The sequence below is a fragment of the Notolepis coatsorum genome, assembly GCF_963971535.1.
Source record: "Notolepis coatsorum genome assembly, chromosome: 14".
NCBI lineage: Eukaryota > Metazoa > Chordata > Actinopteri > Aulopiformes > Paralepididae > Notolepis > Notolepis coatsorum.
In genome coordinates this window covers 88,628,651-88,649,806 of record NC_140178.1, presented here as the reverse complement: position 1 = coordinate 88,649,806, position 21,156 = coordinate 88,628,651, and the positions used below count along the sequence as shown (strand labels likewise).

Here is a 21,156-nt window from a genome sequence, read left to right as displayed (position 1 = left end):
TTGCGCTAACGTGAGCTAACAGAGCTATCATACACGTCTCTACTAGACTATTGCTGGAGCATTTGTTGCCATCAGTAGCTAGCCGGCTAGATACCGTTCGGTTAGACAATGCCTCATCATGTATTAAACTAAAAGAGAATAGTTGACTGGGTCATTTTGTAACGGTAGCTAACATTAGCTCATGGAGGTCCCGTCCCAATAGACTAGACTAGACCCGCGTTTACATGCGTGCTGGAGGGGCTGGACTCGAGAGCAGACGCGCAGCACTGTGTGCAGCTCCCGGTGTGATCGGTTTTGACGATCGGCGAAAATAAAGCATTATCACCGATCACCGATCGCATATTTATACTGATTATCGGCCGATAACGATCGGTGGCCGATCGATCGGGGCATCCCTAATTGTGATAATAACATTGTAACATTGTGTCATCATGGTCCAGGTATTGTGATAATAACATTGTAACATTGTGTCAGTCATCGTGTTACAAACACTTTTTTACCTCAGCAAAAAAGTCGCTGGGCCGGTCGCTATGAACGGACTCATCCAATCCCAATATGCGAATATTAGACCGGCGACTCCTGGACTCAACGTTAGTGTAGAGTTCCGTGTTCCTTCGCTCTCCATGTTCAACCATAACATATGATCCCATTTTCAACATATGAGAACATATATCTCAACACCCCCACTTGTTCTCATCATCTCAAGCCGAAAATGACGATACTCATGTTAGTTTCCAAAAAAGAAACTCTTGAATTTATTAAACTTGAACTTAACTACCGGTTTTGTAAGTATGTCTGCAGCCATATCTTCTGTTGGGCAGTAAACAATATCGATTTTCCCTTCGGTGACTGCCTCACGAATAAAGTGATACTTTACATCAATGTGTTTGGACCTCTGTCTGTTCACTGGGTTCTTACTGAGTGCAATGGCCCCCTGGTTGTCTTCATGAATCTTTGTACAATGGTAGACTCTCTTATCCATGCCATTTAATAGTTGAGTTAGATACATGCTTTCCTGAGTAGTAGTAGCTAGACTGATGTATTCAGCCTCACATGTTGAGAGTGCTACTGTTGGTTGTTTCTTTGACTTCCAGGATATTGCAGGGCCTTGTTTAGTCAGGCTAAAACAGTATCCTGTCGTACTTCGTCTATCTTCCACAGAAGATGCCCAGTCAGAATCACTGTAAGCTATAAGACTTAAGTCTTCATCTGATTTCTTGAAGCACAACTCGTAGTCACTGGTTCCCTTTAGGTATCTCAAAACATGTTTAGCAGCTACTAAGTTCTCTGTTTTTGGATTTGCCAGTGTTTGTGATAATTTACTAACAATCCAGCTAATATCTGGTCGGGTACAAGTCATTGCATAGATCAAACTGCCTATGATCTCACGGTATTCTTTGGGATTAACATTGTTGTTGTCACTCTCCTCAATTCTATCAACTTCCACTTTTAATTCACATGGTGTATATCTATGTTTACAGTTTGACATTCCAAATCTATCAAGCATTTTTAGAATGTATGTTTTCTGATTCATTTTTATTTCTTCTCCCTTTTGTTCAAACTGAATGCCCAGGAAGTATGATATTTTCCCCAGATCCTTCATGTTAAACTGGGCTTTCATGTTTTCCTTGAAACTGTTCAGAAGTTCGTTACTGCTAGCGGCGATGATTAAATCATCGACCCAGATTAGTACGATAATAGTTTCATCACCCATCTCTTTTCTGTATACACAGTGATCAGATAGATTTCTTGTAAAGTTGTCTTTCTCTAGATGATCATTTAGGAGTTTGTACCAGTTCCTTCCGGACTGTTTCAGACCATAAAGGGATTTCTTTAATTTACATACCAACTTCTTCCCAGTCTCTGATACCTCTTCATAACCCTCAGGTTGTTCTAGGAATATGTCTTCCTCTATAGGAGCATGTAAGTATGCCGTTTTGACGTCCATTTGATGGACAATGAGGTCATCTTGTACTGCGACCTGCATCAATGCCCTTACTGACGTAAGGTTTGCTGTTGGAGCAAACGTCTCATGGTAGTCTATGCCTTCTGTTTGATTGTAACCCTTAGCAACGTATCTAGCTTTATATATTTGGCCTCTTTCAGCATTTTCTTTAATGGCATAGACCCATCTACCCCCCACTGTGTTCCTGCCCTCAGGCAAAAAGGTCAGTTCAAAAGTGTCATTTTCTTTCAGTGAGTTGATCTCATCGTTCATCGCTTGTTCCCATTTGGGTGACTCTGGTGACCTCAGAGCTTGTCTATAGGTTTGAGGGACTCCACAAACCGCCCTGTAACAGTAATCAACACATGTATCGGTTACATCATCATCTGTAAAATCTGATACATAGTCGTGTAAGTATTGTGGTTTCCTCCTCTCTTTTTGGATAGCGGCATTTTTCACTAGGACTAGGTTGTGGATCTGCATCGTTTTCATCCTGTTGATCTGTATCTGTATTTACAGTCTCGTCGCTCCCCTCTAGAACCTGACTCTCTGTGTTCTCCTCAACCTGTGGCTGTGGTACATGAGTGCTGTTCTTACTACCAGACTCTCTGCCTTGTGTCAGGAATTCTGTATCATCCTCATCAGTTTGAGTCTGTTGTTCCACACTATTCTTTCTAATGAATTTTACTAGCCTGTGTTTTGATACGTTTCCTGTATGCGGTTTGTATACTAGGTATGCCGGGCTGTTTTTACTGTATCCCACAAATATCCCCTTTTCACACCTGGGGTCGAGTTTCTTATGATCGTGTTTATATGCATAACACTCTGAGCCGAACACCCACATTTTTGAGAGGTCTGGTTTCTTTCCTGTTAACATGAAGTAAGGGGTATTTTTGGTCCTTTCGTTGTAGCATCTATTTCGGATGTGAGCTGCATTTTGTACAGCATAAGGCCACAGTGTCTTTGGTCATCTCTTTTCTAATAATTGGCACCTTCCCATTTCAAATAAAGTCCTAAACTGTCTCTCAGCTGTGCCGTTTTGATGGGGGGAATAGGGGCATGATGTCTCATGTCTTATCCCTCTATCCCTCAACAGTGACTGAAAGGAGTTGCTTGTGTATTCCGTACCGTTATCTGACCGTATGGTCTTGACTTGACCATATGGTGCACTATCTGCCAGGAATTTTTCAGTTGCCAATGTTGTTTCACCCTTGTTTTTGAGGAAATAAACAGACACTGCTCCTGAGAAATCATCTGTGAATGCGATTGCATATCTATGTCCATCTTGAGTAGTTGGGTCAATGGGACCTGCTAAGTCAGTGTGAATTAACTCTAGGGGGGCACTAGCTTTTGCATCAGGTTTCCTATTTCTGTTGTTGGTCAATTTTCCTTCAGTACAGACACTACAGTCTATCTTAGTGTTACCTGTTATCTTCATACCCTCTACCACCTTTGGTAATTTCAACACATCATCTACGTTACAATGTCCCATGATCTCATGCCAAGTTTTTACATCACAAGTTAAGCTCACTTTGTCTCTGGACATCATATCATTAATTGAATGATCAACACATGTTTCATTATTTACCGTTTCCAGGTAGTACAGTCTCTCATGCTGCTCTATGCAGAAAACAGTGCCATCTCTGTTGGTGACCAGGTTCTGTCCTTCTTGGAATGTCACCTTGTCTCCGTCTGCTGTGGCTGCTTGCACGGAGAGTATGCTCTGTGGATACGATGGGATGAACAGCGCATTCCTCAGTGTGATTCCGACGCATCTTCCATCTGAGTCCTGTAGGAACACCTCTGCGTCGCCTCGTTTCATTGCCACATTGTTCATCCTGGTCCCGTCAGCTAGTTCCATGTAGTGTGACTTTGGGTCAAATGTCTCGTCAAATCTTATGAACTTGTTTTCCTCTGTTATGATATGGGATGTAGCTCCGTAGTCTACCATTAATCCGTTTCTTCTGATAGTGTCTGGGAGGAATCCTTGACTGACTGTGAATACAAATGTATGTTCTTCACGTTATTTTCTGTCCGCCGTCTGTTTTGCGTCATCTCTCTGCTGGGGTTTTCTCCTGCATGTCTCATCGCTGTGTGTAGAACTTTTATGGTAGTTACACCACTTCGCTACACTGGTTCCTTTTTGCCGACACTCTCTTGCTATATGACCACGGCCTCCGCATCCGTAACATGTCACAGATGATACGTTTACATTCATCACATTGTCGGATTTTTCTTTAGTGTCAAACTTTTCTGTCTCCTCGTAACTCCGTAGTTTCCTCTTGAACTGGATAAACGTCAGTTCATCACTGCTCTGTGTCGTATGGATGGCAAAAGGCTTATACGTATCTGGAAGTCCTTTTAGAATCATGGCTATAATTAGCCCGTCACTAATAACTTCCTTTGCATTTCTTAGGGAAGTTACTGCCTTTTCAGCTCGAATGATATAATCTGTCACCGTTTCACTAGCGCTGGGCGATATGGCCTAAATATGATATCACGATATTTTCTGACCTTTCGGCGATACACGATACACATCACAATGTTTCTCCTTTTTTCCCCAAACAATTCATTATGAGGCTTACCAAGACAGTATTTGAGTTTGCAAGCGAACATTAAAGACAAAAGACTCATGCATTTAGCATTTCTATATTATATTAGATTTAGATGATTGGATTCTTAGATTATATATTTAGAATTTTAGCCTTTCGTTTTTTTATATTATATATTAGATTAGATTTAGATGATTAGATTACATATTGTAACTATTTATTTATTTACATGTATGTAGTATACATTTATTATTTGAACGGCTTAAGGCTATATCTGTACTTGATGTTTGTTTGTTGTGTTGCATACTTGAAATAAACTTCAATCAAATCAAACCCCCCCTCTTAAAAACAAAAACCTGTGTTTAACATGCCATCTATAAAACATCATGCTAAAACTGTGAAACAAATGTCCTACTCCCCTAAAGAAAGAAATACATAGCAAACATGACTCAGTTATCCAATAGTGCTGCTGCTTTTTATTTTGTTAAAATCTTTTAGTTAATAAGACTAAAAGACTACAATATATATGACTACAAGGGCCAGAAGCCGACTTCATGACGGCTTCCTGTCCTCGCATTCTATTTCCGGTTTTCCGGTTAACGTTACATTTTCAACAACAGATTGCTGCTAATTAAACACTTCATGGAAACGGAGTAACGTTAACGTTATGTCGAGTTCATACGTGTAGTGTAGTATGAACTCCACATAACGTTAACATTACTCCGTGTCCACTGTTGCTGCCACTGTTGCGTCGCAGATGGATGGTACACTCTGTTAGCTCCGTAGCTAATCCGCTCATAGACTAACTTACCGATAGCAGTACCGTTAACGTCGGAGCTTACTCCTGGGTTTCAGGGGGCATCCCTAGCACCGAGCCACCGCCTCTCTGTCTCTGGCTAGGTGTGTGCGCTTGCGTGCGTGTATGTGCGTGTAGATGACGTAATTTGGGCAAGTGTGTGTGTGACTGACTTTTTTTTTCTGCGAGAGGTCGAGGCGAGAGAGAGAGGAAAGCATTTAGCACTGCGCTTGTAAGTCTCATCTCAGCCGCGGCGGCCTCTAACGCGAGGGCAAAACATCACGATATCCACGATACGTTTAAAAAGTGTATTGTTAATGAACTGTACCCGATATTTATATAATATCGTCATATCGCCCAGCCCTACGTTTCACCAGACTCTTTCTTCAGTGACGTTAGTTCTGTGTACAGGGCAATAATTCTTGGCTTACCCTGACTTGCGTAATGACTTCGTAGTATTTCGAGTGCTTTGTTACCGTCATCTGTCCCCTCTCTCATAACCAACGATAGACTTTTGTCATCCAGGAATTGTATTAGCTCTGCGTAGCATTCTTCGTTCTTGTCGTCATCTGGACCGTCCTCACTGGTGCAGAGTATCGTGTCTTTTAGTCCCATCATTCTCATGTGGCAGAGAAACTTCACTTCCCAAAGCTCGTAATTGTTTTCATCTCCGTCGAAAACTAATCTCTGCCATCGTCCTCCTGCGGTACCACCACGTCTGGGCCCATAACCTGTAGAGTTCTGTGTTCCTTCGCTCTCCATGTTCAATGTAGAGGGTTCTGTTGCTTCGTCATCAGTGTCGTTCAATGTAGAGGGTTCTGTTTCTTTGTCACCGTGGCTCATATCTTATCATATGTATTTATCCACACAAAGAACGCCTGATCCGTTTAGTTTCTTTTATGTGAATAGTTTATTTACAATAAGTGAACCAAACTTCTCCTCCATTACAAACACCCCAAACATTCCCAGCTGTGACACACCCCTTTCACCCCTGTGCGCACTGACAGCTGACCGATGACAGCTGACAGCTAGATATACGTGCTCGGCTTCCCGCCACTGCGTCATACCGTCATGTCTTTACGTACTGCAAGTACAAGAACAAAACACAATACTTAGAATAGAGTTGCACCACATTTCCAATACAACACATGCCTATGAACGTCTAGGCTACTCACTACAAAACATAACAACCATAACATATGATCCCATTTTCAACATATGAGAACATATATCTCAACAGTTAGTTAGCTTAGCCTTTAGCTTGTCATTGTTCTCTTCTAGTGCCGTACACCTAGCCTCTAGCTCGTCCACCCTGCCAGACCAAGTATTCACGCCGTCTTCCACGGAGGTCAGACGCTCGACATGGTCATTAACCAACGTCCAGAGGCTGTCTAGTTTGGTTTCGAGCAAGGCAGCGGGTCGCTCTGATTTCGTTGGTTAGGGATTGCCTTAGCTCTTCAATTAGCCCAGCAATGGCGGTTATATCAGCGGGAGCATCGTCCTTCTTGGATTAATTTCTCAGTTGGCTCTCGTCGCCATTGTGGTTCTTGCAGCCAAAATAAATAGGTAGAAACATAAAGGGGGTATATATACAAAAAGGTTTAACCGAGTTGAAAATATAAAAAGAGGCTTTTAGGACTAAATATAAAAATACGGGAGTCACATCGTGGCCATGAGCGACTACCCCATCCTTGACCCGGAACCGGACCCTAATCTCAGGGTGACAGGGAGCCAATGGAGGGAGGCCAGCACATGGTTCATGTGTTCCCCTCCTCTTGGTACCGGTCAAGAGCCTTGCTGCGGAGTTCTGAACCAGCTGGAGGTGGGATAAGGATGTCTGGCTGATGCCTGTGTACAAGGAGTTATAGTAAAACTACAAACTACAGTACAGCCAATAGTTAGTAGCCCACGCACTGAGTAGTAGTTTTAAAAGCCTTCCAGTTAAAAGGAAGCCTTCCTTCCAGTGGAACAGAGCTGTGAGTGAGACGACTGTGTCTTGTTAAAGTACCCTGGTCTTGTGAGGCTGAGGAAGTTGTCTGTTGGATAAAAAAAAACAGCCTGGCAACAGACTGAACCACTCATCCACACACACACACACACACACACACACACACACACACACACACACACACACACACACACACACACACACACACACACACACACACACACACACACACACACACACACATACACACACACGAGTCACTGAGTTTATGGCCCCATCCAAGTGACTGCTGCTTGAATGTCTGGCTGCTTTGTCATTGATCTCCCATCCACCCTTAGACATCATCATCATCGTCTTTTTGTATCTGTGTCTCCCTCTCTCTGTTTCTCTTTCTGTCTCTCTCTGTCTCCCTCTGTTTCTCCCTCTCTCTGTTTCTCTTTCTGTCTCTCGCTCCCTCTCTGTGTGTCTTTCTCTTTCTGTGTTGCTCCCTCTGATGAATTGAAAATGTGTAAAATGTAAACAAGATGAAAGTATTTTTCTGGTATTCATCCTCTTAGCAGTTGGTTGTATTGAGCTGTGTACTGTATTGTACCCATTCTGCAATCTGTTAATAAAGTTTTCAATTAGGGATGCCCCGATCACGTTTTTTGTCACCGATCACCGATCGTCGTGAGCCATATCGGCCGATACCGATCCGATACCGATCGTTTTTGATTAAAAAGAAATTAAAAAATATTTTATATAATTTTTTTTTTTTTTTTTTTTATAAAATATATATATTATATAATTAGACTTGTACTTGTATTATCTGCGAGACATCGCCACCACGCAACAAGTCAAAATGCTCGCTATCTGCAAACAGCTCCACTGTCTGTGTGTACTCTAGTAGCCTCCAGCTACCAAAAAGGATTCTCCGGCGCTGCAGCGGGACCCTATTGGTAACGTTATGCTTTGGTCATTTCACATTCAGCAAGCCCTCAGCTCGAATACGCATTCAATCAATGTTATAAGACATTGATATCAGGAGCTATCTGTAGCTACTGCTAGCCGGCTAGATGACGTTAAGACAACTATTTAGTTCAATCGGACATTTCGTTTTGAACAGTGAATTAACGTCAGCTAACGCGAGCTAACGGAGGTATCAACATGCACTACAAGACTTGCTGGAGCATTTGTTGATATCAGGAGCTATCAGTAGCTAGCCGGCTAAATACCGTTAGACAATGCCTACTAAAAGTGAATAGTTGACTGGGTAATTTTGTTTAAACAGTAACGATAGCTAGGTAGCTAACGTTAGCTCAGGTCGAATGCACTATCTAGACTCAGCAGAGGAGGTCCGCCTCCTCTGTGTTTACAAACTCTACACGGGTACGGGCGGGGCTAGGGAGGAGGAGCAGTTTGCAGGTCCTGTGCGTCTGAGACAAGCGAGTGAGATATCCACTTGATCAGTTTCCACGATCGGCGAATATGACTAATTATCGGAATTCCCCGATCGCATATTTATACTAATTATCGGCCGATAACGATCGGTGGCCGATCGATCGGGGCATCCCTATTTTCAATCAAACTATCTGTTACTCTCTCTATCTGTCTTTCTCTCCATCCGTGTGTGTGTTTCTCTCTCTTATGTCTCCTCTGTCTCTGCTCCCCTCTCTCTCCCTGGCCTTCCCTGACACTTTTCAATGAAAGCTGAATAATTGTACCCTGCTCTAAGTGTGTGTGTGTGTGTGTGTGTGTGTGTGTGTATGTGTGTCTGTGTGTCTGTGAGTCTGTGAGTCTGTGTGTGTGTGTGTGTGTGTGTGTGTGTGTGTGTGTGTGTGTGTGTGTGTGTGTGTGTGTGTGTGTGTGTGTGTGTGTGTGTGTGTGTGTGTGTGTGTGTGTGTGTCTTTAGGTGAAGCGTTCCTTTGGTCTGTGTAACCTGCAGGTGACCTACTTTGATGAAGAAAACGAGGAGGTGAGAGACATACACTACCTAACCCTATACCTAACTACCTAACCCTACCTAACTACCTAACTACTTAACTACCTAACCCTACCTAACTACCTAACCCTACCTAACTACCTAACTACTTAACTACCTAACCCTACCTAACTACCTAACCCTACCTAACTACCTAACTACTTAACTACCTAACCCTACCTAACTACCTAACCCAGGGGTCAGCAACCTTTACTATCAAAAGAGCCACCCCCCCCCCCCCCCTCCCACAAAATAAAATTCCTCTGGAGCCGCAAAACCAATTTACCCTTAAAATGAAGATAACACAGTGTATAACATTTTATATATAGTTATCCCCAAACATACCCCACATTTAGCATAAAACGCCTGACCCAAAGTAATTTGCGATGTATTATACTTTATACTTATAGCACACAGTTTGTTGCATTAATAAATTATAAAGCAACAAAAATATTTTTTTTTGACTTTTTATTGCTGTTTTTACCTGTTATAACAAAGGAAAACCTCAAACTCTTATGAAGAGGCGAAAAAAGACTGGCTGTGTAGACCTATTTTAAAATAAAACACAGAAGAGGAGGCAAAACACTGGCATCTATAGACCTACTTTGATACAAAACCCTGAACTATGCAGGTATATTTGAGTCTTTCCATTATTTGTGGAACATTTATAAAATAAAAAGTAGTCCACTTTGAAAAAAGACTACCATGTGTAGACCTACTTTGAAATAAAACCCTGAACTATGCAGCTCTATTTGAGTCCTTCCCTTATTTGTGGAAAATCTATAAAATAAAAAGTAAATTTTTTGTTGTTCGCAAATTTCTCACCACATATCAGGCATACAGGTAAGCCTGCATCGTTAGTCGTGAAAGCTAATTAATATCTCCACGCTGAATTAAACCCTCTATTTTCCTCAGACTTTCCTTTTTTTGGATTTATCCATGCTTAGCTTACTGGGGGGTCAGAAATGCAAGATTAGCCACTTGCAGACGTCAGGGAGAGGCGCGGGGTGTGATGTACTGTATATTTTTGTTGATGAAATATCTTTTCATTTCAGTGTCACAGTATGACATCGATCTCCAAAATAAGAGATAAAAACAAATAGTAAAAAAATAAGAATTTGGCTGATTGGCTAAAGAGCCGCAGGTTGCCGACCCCTGACCTAACCCTACCTAACTACCTAACCCTACCTAACTACCTAACCCTACCTAACTACCTAACCCTACCTAACTACCTAACCCTACCTAACTACCTAACCCTACCTAACTACCCAACCCTACACCTAACTACCTAACCCTACACCTAACTACCTAACCCTACACCTAACTACCTAACCCTACACCTAACTACCCAACTACCTAACTACCTAACCCTACCTAACTACCTAACCCTACCTAACTACCTAACCAGGGAGCGAAATTAACTTTTTGACTCACCGGCCAGTGGCGGGTAGATGGGAAGAGTCTACCCGCCAAGCATATTTCTTACCTGCCAATATATATTTTATATATACAATTTTTTTTTAAATAAAATATATATTATATAATCATACTTGTAGTTGTATTATCTGCGAGACATCGCCACCACGCAATAAGTCAAAATGCTTGCTATCTGCAAACAGCTCCACTGTCTGTTTTGGCTGTGTTGCTCTTCTAGAAAAATAATCCTTTCAGGGTTGCCTATTGAAATACTATACACTTTCCTACTGTACACTTTCCTGATTAATTGAAATGGGGGACCCTGATGTAAACAAGACGAAAGTCTTTCTCTGGTCTGCATCCCTTAACAATTGTGTGTATTGAGCTGTACTGTATTGTACCCATTCTGCAATCTGTTAATAAAGTTTTCAATCAATCAATCAATCACACCTCCAGTACAGAAACATTGTTTGAGTTTGCGTGTCAGGTAGACCATTGATTGACAGTCGAGTCTGCCAATTACATCACATCGCTTGCACTCCGGTGCTGCAGCTGGACCCATTGCCCACCTCTGCTGTTGATAACGCTAGCCAAGTTATTATACACACAGATACACAGTGGGCCAGTGACTTTGGTGTAGGGGTGTAACAATGCATCGATCCTAAGGGGGAAATTCAACTGCATCGATTTGAAAATGTTAGAATAGATTATCGCAATTTTAATGTGTACACGTTATGTTATTGTCATGTCCGTTACAGCCAACACACCGACATACGCTACTGCATCAGTTATGATTAACAAAGCAAGGCATTCGTTTTGTTGCATTGACGTTATATTACTATTGCTATCGATAAATCTAGGTGTTCTAAAATCTATTGCTATTGGTAAGAGAGACTATAATAAGTTGGTGTCTCGGAAAACGAGAGCCCTGATCGCGGAGTTTCAGGAAGTAAACAAGAAAAATGAGAGCTTCCGATTGGTCATTTCACTCTACTGTGATTGGACCGTTGGCTTGAGTGCAATGTGGGACTTGTAGTTTTTTAACGATCTCGCAGCGGAGGAAAAAAAAGACGAGAGAGGCTATAATCTGTATTCGCACAGCGTGCGCGTAATTGATTTTTACCGTTCGCATACAAATATTTTTAGGGGCCTGCTTATGAACTACACGTCTACACGCCACACGGCGGGCAGCCCTCTAAGTGTCATGCGCCAAAGGTAAAAACAGACCGCCCCTGGCGGGCGGCGGGCTTTAGTTTCGGTCCCTGAACCTAACCCTACCTAACTACCTAACCCTACCTACCTAACCCATTATTGTCAACAGTATGTTTTCATTTATACTTCGGGTGTACCAATACTGGTATTGGATATGCCCTTACAATTATGTATCATGGTAGTTGGATCGTTTTTTATTTTATTTTACCATGGTACCATTGTATAAATAATTTACCATAATACAGTCATGGTAAAATGTATGGATTGCCACTGTACCACTTTTGTACTTAAAATAATGCCACAGTTATACCATTGTATGATCCAAGTCAAGCCATGATACTGGTGGTATGGTCAGTCAGTGACCAGAAAATTATGGATAACTTTGCTGGGATGAGGTTTGCATAGTTTGTAGTTGCACAGCCCCCATCATCACATATACGCACAGTATTTGAAGTTTACTCAGTACTTACATTGCATTACATTCCACCCTTTGTTGACTTTGACTGTTATACCTGAAATTTCACCAAAGCATTTCTCAAAAGTCAAAATGGAACACTTGGGCATAAATCTATATATATCTGCTCTTCATTCTTACAGGTTTCCATCAACAGCCAAGGTAGGTAAACAATACATGAAGTGGTGATTACACACACATGCACTAACGTACAAACAAAACACAAACATTTGTAGGTTATTGTTTGACAGTATTGTTATACAGTTCTGTGAAATAAATCACACATTATTCTAATGTTAACAATAATCTTTTCTGTCTCATTTCCAGCTGAGTATGAGGAGGCATTGAAGGTAGGCTGTGCTCAGTAGAACAATGCAAATGATTATACTGGGGCTTGTATATCTTAGCTTTGCTTTCCTATTGTGCGTCTTGTTTATTTAGGAGAGATACCTTTTTATAAACCTCTAGGGTTTTTTAATCTCACCTGCACAATGTATTCATCGTATTGCTTTGTTCCTTTTACCATATGTTCCATTGTGCAAATAAATACAAAAAAATTAAACTGAAAAAACATTTAAGAAAAGCAAATCATGATTATGACTTGTCGATTAACACTTTGGATGCCAGCGACGCGTTTTGTCGTTAGTTCATGCCGCCAGTTGAGTGCCGGCAACGCTATATAGCGTTTGTTTGTCGTATATTTTTTTATTGGCGATTTTAATTCATATTTCATCAATCGAGCCTCACGCTAGTGTTGCAGAGTCTCTCTGAGCTCAATTGGGAAGATACCGCCCCCTATCGTCTCTCCCTGTGTAACTGCACCCCATTCGTTTAGACTGATGAAGGGGGCAGGGTGCAGTTTCCTCATGTTACTTTTCCGTCAAGCCAACTGAAGAGACCAAGTGATCGCCGGCCCTCAAAACAGCGTGGATTATGTATTTCCAGCACCCAACGCTGAATCAATAAACGCGATCGATATTTGGAATGGCGATCAGGAATTGGAATAATCTTTTTGGATAACATCTGATCTGAGGTAAGGAATCTATTTTACCAGTCTTAGGATAACCAGAGCTGTTTTCACCTATATATCAACGTGTCCCATTTGTGTGTGTGTGGCTGTGAGTGTGTGCTCGCTGATCAGGAAATAAGATAATCAATTTTTCAGCCCACTTCCTTAGCGTGCATAAGTACACATATACTATCGATAATCTAGCGTTTATTTGAAAATGATTCATAAATAGGCAGAAAAATGTTTTTGTGTATGCCAGAATATTCCAGTAAATGCCGTTTATCACGGAATCTATATATATTCCTGAAAAACTAGGGCTTTTCAAAATGCTATAAAACAGAAATGAACCGATTTATAAAAAAAAGAAAAAAAATCCGTTTCGACAATGTTGGCTGCAAACAAGTCATTGATAAGCGACGGCCAGATTAGACACATAGCCATAATTTAAGACAGAGATTATGCGTTCACAACGCTATCATTGAAGTGGGTGCTGGCATTTAACCACGTTTTACCATGTTAACTAGTGGCATCCAAAGTCCCCTACAAATGTCCTAACCTAGTTGTACAGTAAATGACCAAGTAAGGCTTTGTCAACATTTCAATGTACAGTGTAAAATGTGTGTGTGTCCCCTACCCAACCCCCCCCCCCCCCCCCCCCCCACCTCCAATGTACAGCCCTCACCCAACCCACCCAACCCCACCCCACCAACCTCCTCCAATGTACAGTTTCTACGCCAAATGTATATACACTCCTTTTCTGGACACTTTTGTATCACAAACAGTACTGTATTTGCAAATCTGATATGTCATAAATGTATAGATGTAGCAGTACTGTCTATCTGTATGTCATGTATGTCATATATGTTATGATGAATTGAAAATGGGGGACCCTGGTGGAAACAAGACGAAAGTCTTTCTCTGGTCTGCATCCCCTTAACAATTGTATGTATTGAGATGTACTGTACTGTACCCATTCTGCAATCTGTTAATAAACTTTTCAATCAATCAATCAATCAATTAATGTCTGGGTGATGTATTAGTCTGCATTGGAAATACTAGTGGTTTAATTAAAATCGTGGTCTGTACAAGTCTAATTTGTTTCTTTTGAACCCTTTGTAGTGTGGCAGTGGAAGGGTTAAACCTGCCTATTCCTGTCCCCTGTGTTATTTCTCCCAGAGTGCAGTGCGGCAGGGGAACCGTCTGCATATGAACGTGTACGAGACGCGGGGCCAGCCGGCTCGGGTCCCCACCACCACCACCAAGGCCAGCAGCGCGGAGCCCAAGAGGGGCTTCAGGCCCCCGCAGCACTGCCCTGCCCTGGCCCAGGTGGTCAGCCGCAAGGTGCAGGCCGCCGTCCCCGAACAGGGCATGGTAGGGAACATGGTAGTTTCTATCAGAGCTGTGTCTGTGTTCGCCAGGGTTGGGATGGCAGGGTTCGCACAAGGTCCTTGAAGTGCTTAAAGTGCTTGATTTCCCCCCAAAAAAAGTTGAGGCCTGGAATTCCTTGAAAACAGCCAATTTTTTAAACAAGGTGCTTAAAAAGTCATTGAAATTCAAATCAACCATTCGCATTGAATGTTTTGTTCATCCATGATCAAATTGTTCTGAATCAAGAAATCGTTTTTTTTTCTGTTTTAATAAAAGCTGACAAGTCGCTGTCTAACGTGCTCCAACTGCTTTTCCTCATTTCTTTGCGTGATGCTCTAGCTGGCAAGCAGGCCAAGACGATGCTTAAAAAAAACAGTATTTAAAAGTGAATTGTATCCTTCGAGTGACATCCTTGAAAATGAAAAATAGTGCTTGGAAAAGTACTTAAAAGTTCTTGAATTTCATTTTGCAATGTCTGTTCAACACGAATGCCGTTACTGGCCATCAAAGCATAAAAAACTACCCCCCCCCCTTTCATAATACCTATTATATACATTTGATTAGGAAATAGTAGCGTGTCCAGGCAACATGTTCAAATTTCATAAAATAAATTTCAGAAATTAGTGATTAGGAGCGATTTTTGTAAACTGGGAGAAGAAAAAAAGCTCTGCACGTTTCAGTTTTCTCATTGACTCCAATGCTCATCCCCACATGGGGTATCCTTGGAAAGCCACACTAATTGGTTACAATCCCGTCCAATCATTTTCAAGATCGTCAAATGATTGACGAAGCTAGAGCCTCGGGAGTCACGGTTGGTAATAAAACAAAAAAGTCTGCTGTGTACTTTGGCGCACGCCTCAGATATCGGCATGTAACTCGAGAACCGCTGAACGGATTTTGTCACGTGAAATGGCAGTCGACAGGCAACAAAGAGGGATTTAATTCTATATATATATTGTATTAAAGAATATGCACACCCGAGCCGCTAGAGGTTGGCAAAGTGGCGCATCGCTATGGTGGGCAAATTGTTAACAAGACGGCCCAGGGCCGGGTCGGTGACAGTTAACACTTTGAGTGCCACTCACGAGATTTCTCGGGTTTTTAATAGTGACGTAGAATGCCACTCATGAGATTTCTCGTTTTTTTTTTTTTTTTTTGCGATCTGAAAGATTATTGCATCACCCGAGCCTACCCGAGTATAGCCGAGGGGCGCCGGCGATCACTGTGGAAAAAAGCGCCCCCTGTCGTCTCCCAGATGACATAAGTGATTTTGGAATGGACTCAATGAAAATGAATGGGGAAAAAAATCCGGTACTCCACATTTTCCAGTTCACTGATCCAGCCGGGGTTACCAGAGTTCATTCTGGAGCCTCAGAGCCCCGCGGATCATGGAGTTCTACTGTATCGCGTTGGATCCATACACGTATCGATTTTTTCGAATGGTGATCAGGAATTGGAATATACCAGTTGGATACCATCTGATGTCAGGTAAGGACTCTATGTTATCAGTGGTAGGATAATCAGAGTAAGTTTGATGAAGTTATAAGCTGTTTTGTGAAATGTTTTCTTTCGGTTTCACTGTAAAAGTCTGTGAGGAAATCAACGGAGCGATTATCAGTGCGCGGCCGTAATGTGCTTGCGTGCACATTACTGATTGATCATCTAGCGTTTATTTGAAAACGATTCATAAAAAGGCAGACGAATATCAACGTTGTGGAATATTCCACTAAAAGACGATTTTCATAGAATGCTCCAGAATGAGCTGTTTTTTATATCAAAACGGGGGCTTTTCTAACTGCTCTGAAACGAAAACGACGCGATAAAAAAACAATCTGCCTTCACAGCACTGACTGGAAAATAGTCTTTGATAATGCGATGGGCAGATTAGACACATAGCCATAATTTAAAACATAGATTAGGCGATATTAACGTTAACATTGGCGCCGATGGTGGCATTCAAGCGGTAAAACGGAAAACCAGGCGTGGCGCTTAAAGTGTTAAGAGGTTAAATTAATACATTTGTATAGAACCTTTCATACAAGAATTGCAGCTCAAAGTGCTTCACAGTAGCAAATAAAAGACAAAATTGGCAGATCAAGAGCAATGCATGAAGTGCAGACATAAAATAAGTATAAAACGAGCATCAACAATTATTATTATTATTATTATTATTATTATTATTATTATTATTATTATTATTATTATTATTATTATTATTATTATTATTATTATTATTATTATTATTATTATTATTATTATGGTAACCCAACCCTGCTATTCAGTACTAGATATACCTGAATGGTAAAGTCGTTCTGGATATGGATGATTGTAAACTATTTTTATTTGATAATTATTAGGGCTGTCAGTTTATCGCGTTAATTAGATTAATTAATTACACAGCAAATTATCGCGTTATGAAAATTAACTCAAAATTAATTACAAAAAAAAGTTTTTTTTTTCTTTTCTTTTTTTTATTATTTTTTTTTGTATCTCATTCATTCCATGAGAATGTAGAATACACATTTACAGACTTTTTTTTAATATGGTCCATTTGCATGTTCTTGGTATCTGATTCTAGGGACATCTATGCATCTCAGGGAATGTATTCCCAGTGTCAGAAATACTGTGGGCTAGATCCACAAAGAATGGATTGCACGGTGCAAGTTGCACCCTTACTTACAATTCATTATGAATTGAAAATGGCGGACCCTGATGTAAACAAGACGAAAGTCTTTCTCTGGTCTGCATCCCCTTAATTGTGTGTATTGAGCCGTACTGTATTGTACCCATTCTGCAATCTGTTAATAACATTTTCATTCAATCAATCAATCTGTGCTGTGATTGATTGAATGAAAATCTTATTTTGAGTCAATTGTAATGAACCAAATGAGATTTTTTTTTATTATCTTTGACTGTGAATAACACCATGCTCAAATTGACCAGACCTGAAAAATCTAAGCAAATTAATAGATGGAAGATGATTAAACAGAAGGTTTTGTAGATACAGTACTGAATTCTGCCATCTGGACACATGCAATTTGAAATATGATTATAGAATATAGAATATCAGGCATAAAATGGTTATGCGATTAAAATGCGATTAATTAGATTAATTAATTACAAATCCTGTAATTAATTAGATTAATTTTTTTAATCGCCTGACAGCACTAATAATTATATATTTTATGAATTTGATGATGCTTCTCTTGAGGACTTGGTGGTGTTGTTGATGATGATGATGATGATGATGATGATGATGATGATGATGATGATGATGATGATGAGTATGATGAGTCTTAAGTCCACTTTCCTTTCCCATGCATTTCTTCTTCTGTTCCCAAGGTAATTATGAAGGAACTAAAGGGCACCAAAGAAGAAGACAAGACTCCTCCTGCTTGGTTTACTTCCTACATGGAGAAGGTTAGAGAGGCCATTATGTCTTTCATCAAAGTCCCTCTTTGAGCAAAAAATACCTAATTGAATAATCTAATTCAGCGCTATGGATTTGATGTGAAGGACAACCTCTCCACTCTCTGCCTGTGTTCCTGTCTCTCATTCTGCCCTTCTCTCATTTTCTCCCTCTCCCTTTATTCTCTCTCTCTCTCTCTCTCTCTCTCTCTCTCTCTCTCTCTCTCTCTCTCTCTCTCTCTCTCTCTTCCAATCCCTTCATCTTTTCCGGCTCCCCACCTATATCTACCCCCCTGGGTCCATCCCTTTCTTACCCCCCTGCTTCCATCTCCCTCCCTCTCTTCCCATCTCCGCCCGCTTCTTTCTGTCCCATCTCATCTCGTCTCGGTCCAGTTTAAGGACCAGGTGGTGCGCGAGGCTGTGGAGAAGATCTGTAGGGAATTCTCCGGCCAGTGCTGCATCCACAAGCCCCTGGGTGGAGGGGGAGGAGCAGGAGGAGGCGGGGGAGGAGGAGGAGGAGGTGCAGAGGCCCAACAGGTCCCTGAGGTCTCCTCCTCCACCCTGCCCGGAGCTCCCTCCTCCTCCTCCACTCCTCCATGCAGCTCCTGCAGGGGACAGACCACCGGAGGAGGCTACCAGTGCAGGTGAGAGAGCCAGGGCTCATCCATGCGTCAGCGCTTTAGTTTGGTAGCTAGATAGTCTACATCTTATCAATAGTCTGTCGGCAACCTGTCAACGGTCTGTCATCAGTTGACTGTCAACAGGGGTGGGTCATCAAATCAAATCAAATTTATTTGTAAGGCCCGACAACACACGTTAATGTCCCCATGGGCCGGACATGTTTTCTTTAACTCATTCCCCGCCAACAACGAGTATACTCGTTATTATGATCGTTATTTCTTTTATTAGCTATTTCCGTTCATAAATCATCCTGGAAGGCTGTGCTACTGTGTGGCAATGTGTCTGAGATCGCAAAGGTCCAATACCGCCGCCTGGTGGTATGCGGCCGATGTCGCACTTCCTTTCTGACTCTGTGTATGACTCTGTGTATCATTGAATGCCATCCGGGCAGAGTTTTCTAGTAACGTGGAGCAAGATCTTCACCCGATCGCATTGAATCGCTTTCGGGACGCCCGATTCATTATGCTGTGGGGGGTTATGGCGTGGGCCAATTGGACATACGATCTAGCAGATGGCAATCAAATAATTCTAATATTCTTTGTTGCGGCAGTAGACTGTCATAGACAGGTAGTGCTGAGGGGCTGAGTAGAGGAGTTCAAACAATTGACGCGCATCATGCAATAACTCCGTTCCACGTCCAGGAAATACTTTTGAGGCTTTTATTCTTTCGCTTCATGAGATAAACAAAATACCCTTATTTAACATACACTAATATACTGATACTGATGCGTTCTTGCATGCTTTCAATATTGCGCTTTCAATATTGCGAGTGGCACAACCGGTCCCCAATGGACAAGCACGCTCACGTTCTTAGAACTATCTTGCGTGTGGCTTCAATATTGCGCTTTAAATATTGCGGTCAAAAGAAATTATGCTCTCCTAACTCTCACCCCCTCTCTCCGTGAACTGTCGACCTCCGTGAACTGTCAACAATGTGAAAAGGTGAATGAAATTCCATAAAAACACTCCCATTAGCGCCACACCCCGTGAGCACGCCCACCACCTAAAGTGACAGTACAACTAATAATACAACACAAATAGAATACTGAATGATAATAAAGAGACCTCCATTACGGCGCCTACATACCGGCTCCTAATTATTCAAATGTAATAATTACACAATTGTAAATGATGTAGGAGCCTACAAGAAAAACATTAAATATAAGGCACAATTATTCAAACAATAGTTTTTTCTTTTTTCGATTTTTTTAATATTTTTCTCGCAAATGTCCTTTTCTTCTTTCTTAATTGTATCCTAGGGCCAGAGGTTACTAGCACATAGCCTTAAGGAGTGATCTTTATGATCGCTTGGTCAGTCAAGTCAGAAGAAACAAAAAAAACTGTAATCCAATGTGGCAAAGTCAGTCTATGAGGTTCAATGAATATGAACATCTGATGTCCTCATGGCTCTTCCACTTCCTGATGAAGTTCAATTTCTGACGTTCTCACGGCTATTTTTTTTCTTTCCACCTCTCTTTCCTGTTGAAGGCAAACCTTTTGTCTTTGAGCCGGACCCGCTTCCTCTTCCTTGGACACCTCTTCGTTTCAATTTGGCCCTTATAACCACGGGGCATTTCAGAAGTAGTGTCATCGTTTGCTTTGTTCCTAGAGTCCGTTGTGTATGAATCTTCAACTGGCCATTTCGATTTTGGACTCGCCAGTGCTTCCTTCTTTGATTCTCTTTCAGCTCTGAATTTCTTTCCTGTATCAAAGTTGTCCTTCGATTTTTCCTGGGACACAGGCTTGAAATCCATGTGATGGTCCTCAGAATTGTTGCTTTCAAACTTAATGTTATTGTCTACGTTTCTGTCACGCCGCCTCTCTCTCTTGGAAGCAACAGAATCGTCTGTTCGCTCTTCTTTCTTTTCCAATTTTCGGTTCAAATCCTCTTTCTCCTCCTCTGTCGGAGCGTCAAGGCTCTCCACAACTTCCATGAGAACTGATCTTGTGACCTCAACAGTAGCATGGAGTATTTCGGGCGACCCCGGCTCCTCTGTGGCCTCGATCGCGACAGTGTCAGTGACCACGGGCAACTCCGTTTCTACGTCAATCTCCTTTTCTATTGTTGCCACTGCCTGGACTGGTGACAGGGTAGTGGGCTCAGCCTGGGCCTCTGAAACTTTGTCCATATGGATGACAGCCTTAGCAATGACCATGCCCTGCTCTTCGATGGCGTCGGCACTCTCCGCCGTGACCTCATCCTGCACCTTCTCGCTGACCTGCTCGAGGACAACAGCGACCTCTGACTCAGCTACTCCGATGGCGTCGGCACTCTCCGCCGTGACGACACCATCCACATCAGCAGTTGCGGCCGGCTCCACCCCCTCTGTGACTGTGTCCTTTGCAGTGTCAGATAGGGTTGTGGTCATCTCTTGAGCTGTGTTTGTAGCAGGTAAAAAGGTTTGTG

General features: G+C 41.8%; 2 protein-coding genes across 2 annotated transcripts in view; both read left to right on the top strand.

Moving 5' to 3' along the window:
• The window catches only part of LOC311241011 (histone H3.2), a gene marked incomplete at its 3' end in the record, with an annotated part of 340,183 nt that overhangs the window by 150,272 nt on the left and 168,755 nt on the right, over positions 1-21,156 (top strand). The window lies entirely within an intron of this gene.
• LOC311240909 (next to BRCA1 gene 1 protein-like) overlaps positions 1-21,156 on the top strand; it is a 66,601-nt gene that overhangs the window by 5,903 nt on the left and 39,542 nt on the right. The window contains 6 exon segments of the mRNA XM_084329521.1: positions 9,133-9,195; positions 12,427-12,445; positions 12,611-12,633; positions 14,469-14,663; positions 18,003-18,080; positions 18,462-18,712. Coding sequence (XP_084185647.1) covers positions 9,133-9,195; positions 12,427-12,445; positions 12,611-12,633; positions 14,469-14,663; positions 18,003-18,080; positions 18,462-18,712 — 629 coding nt within the window.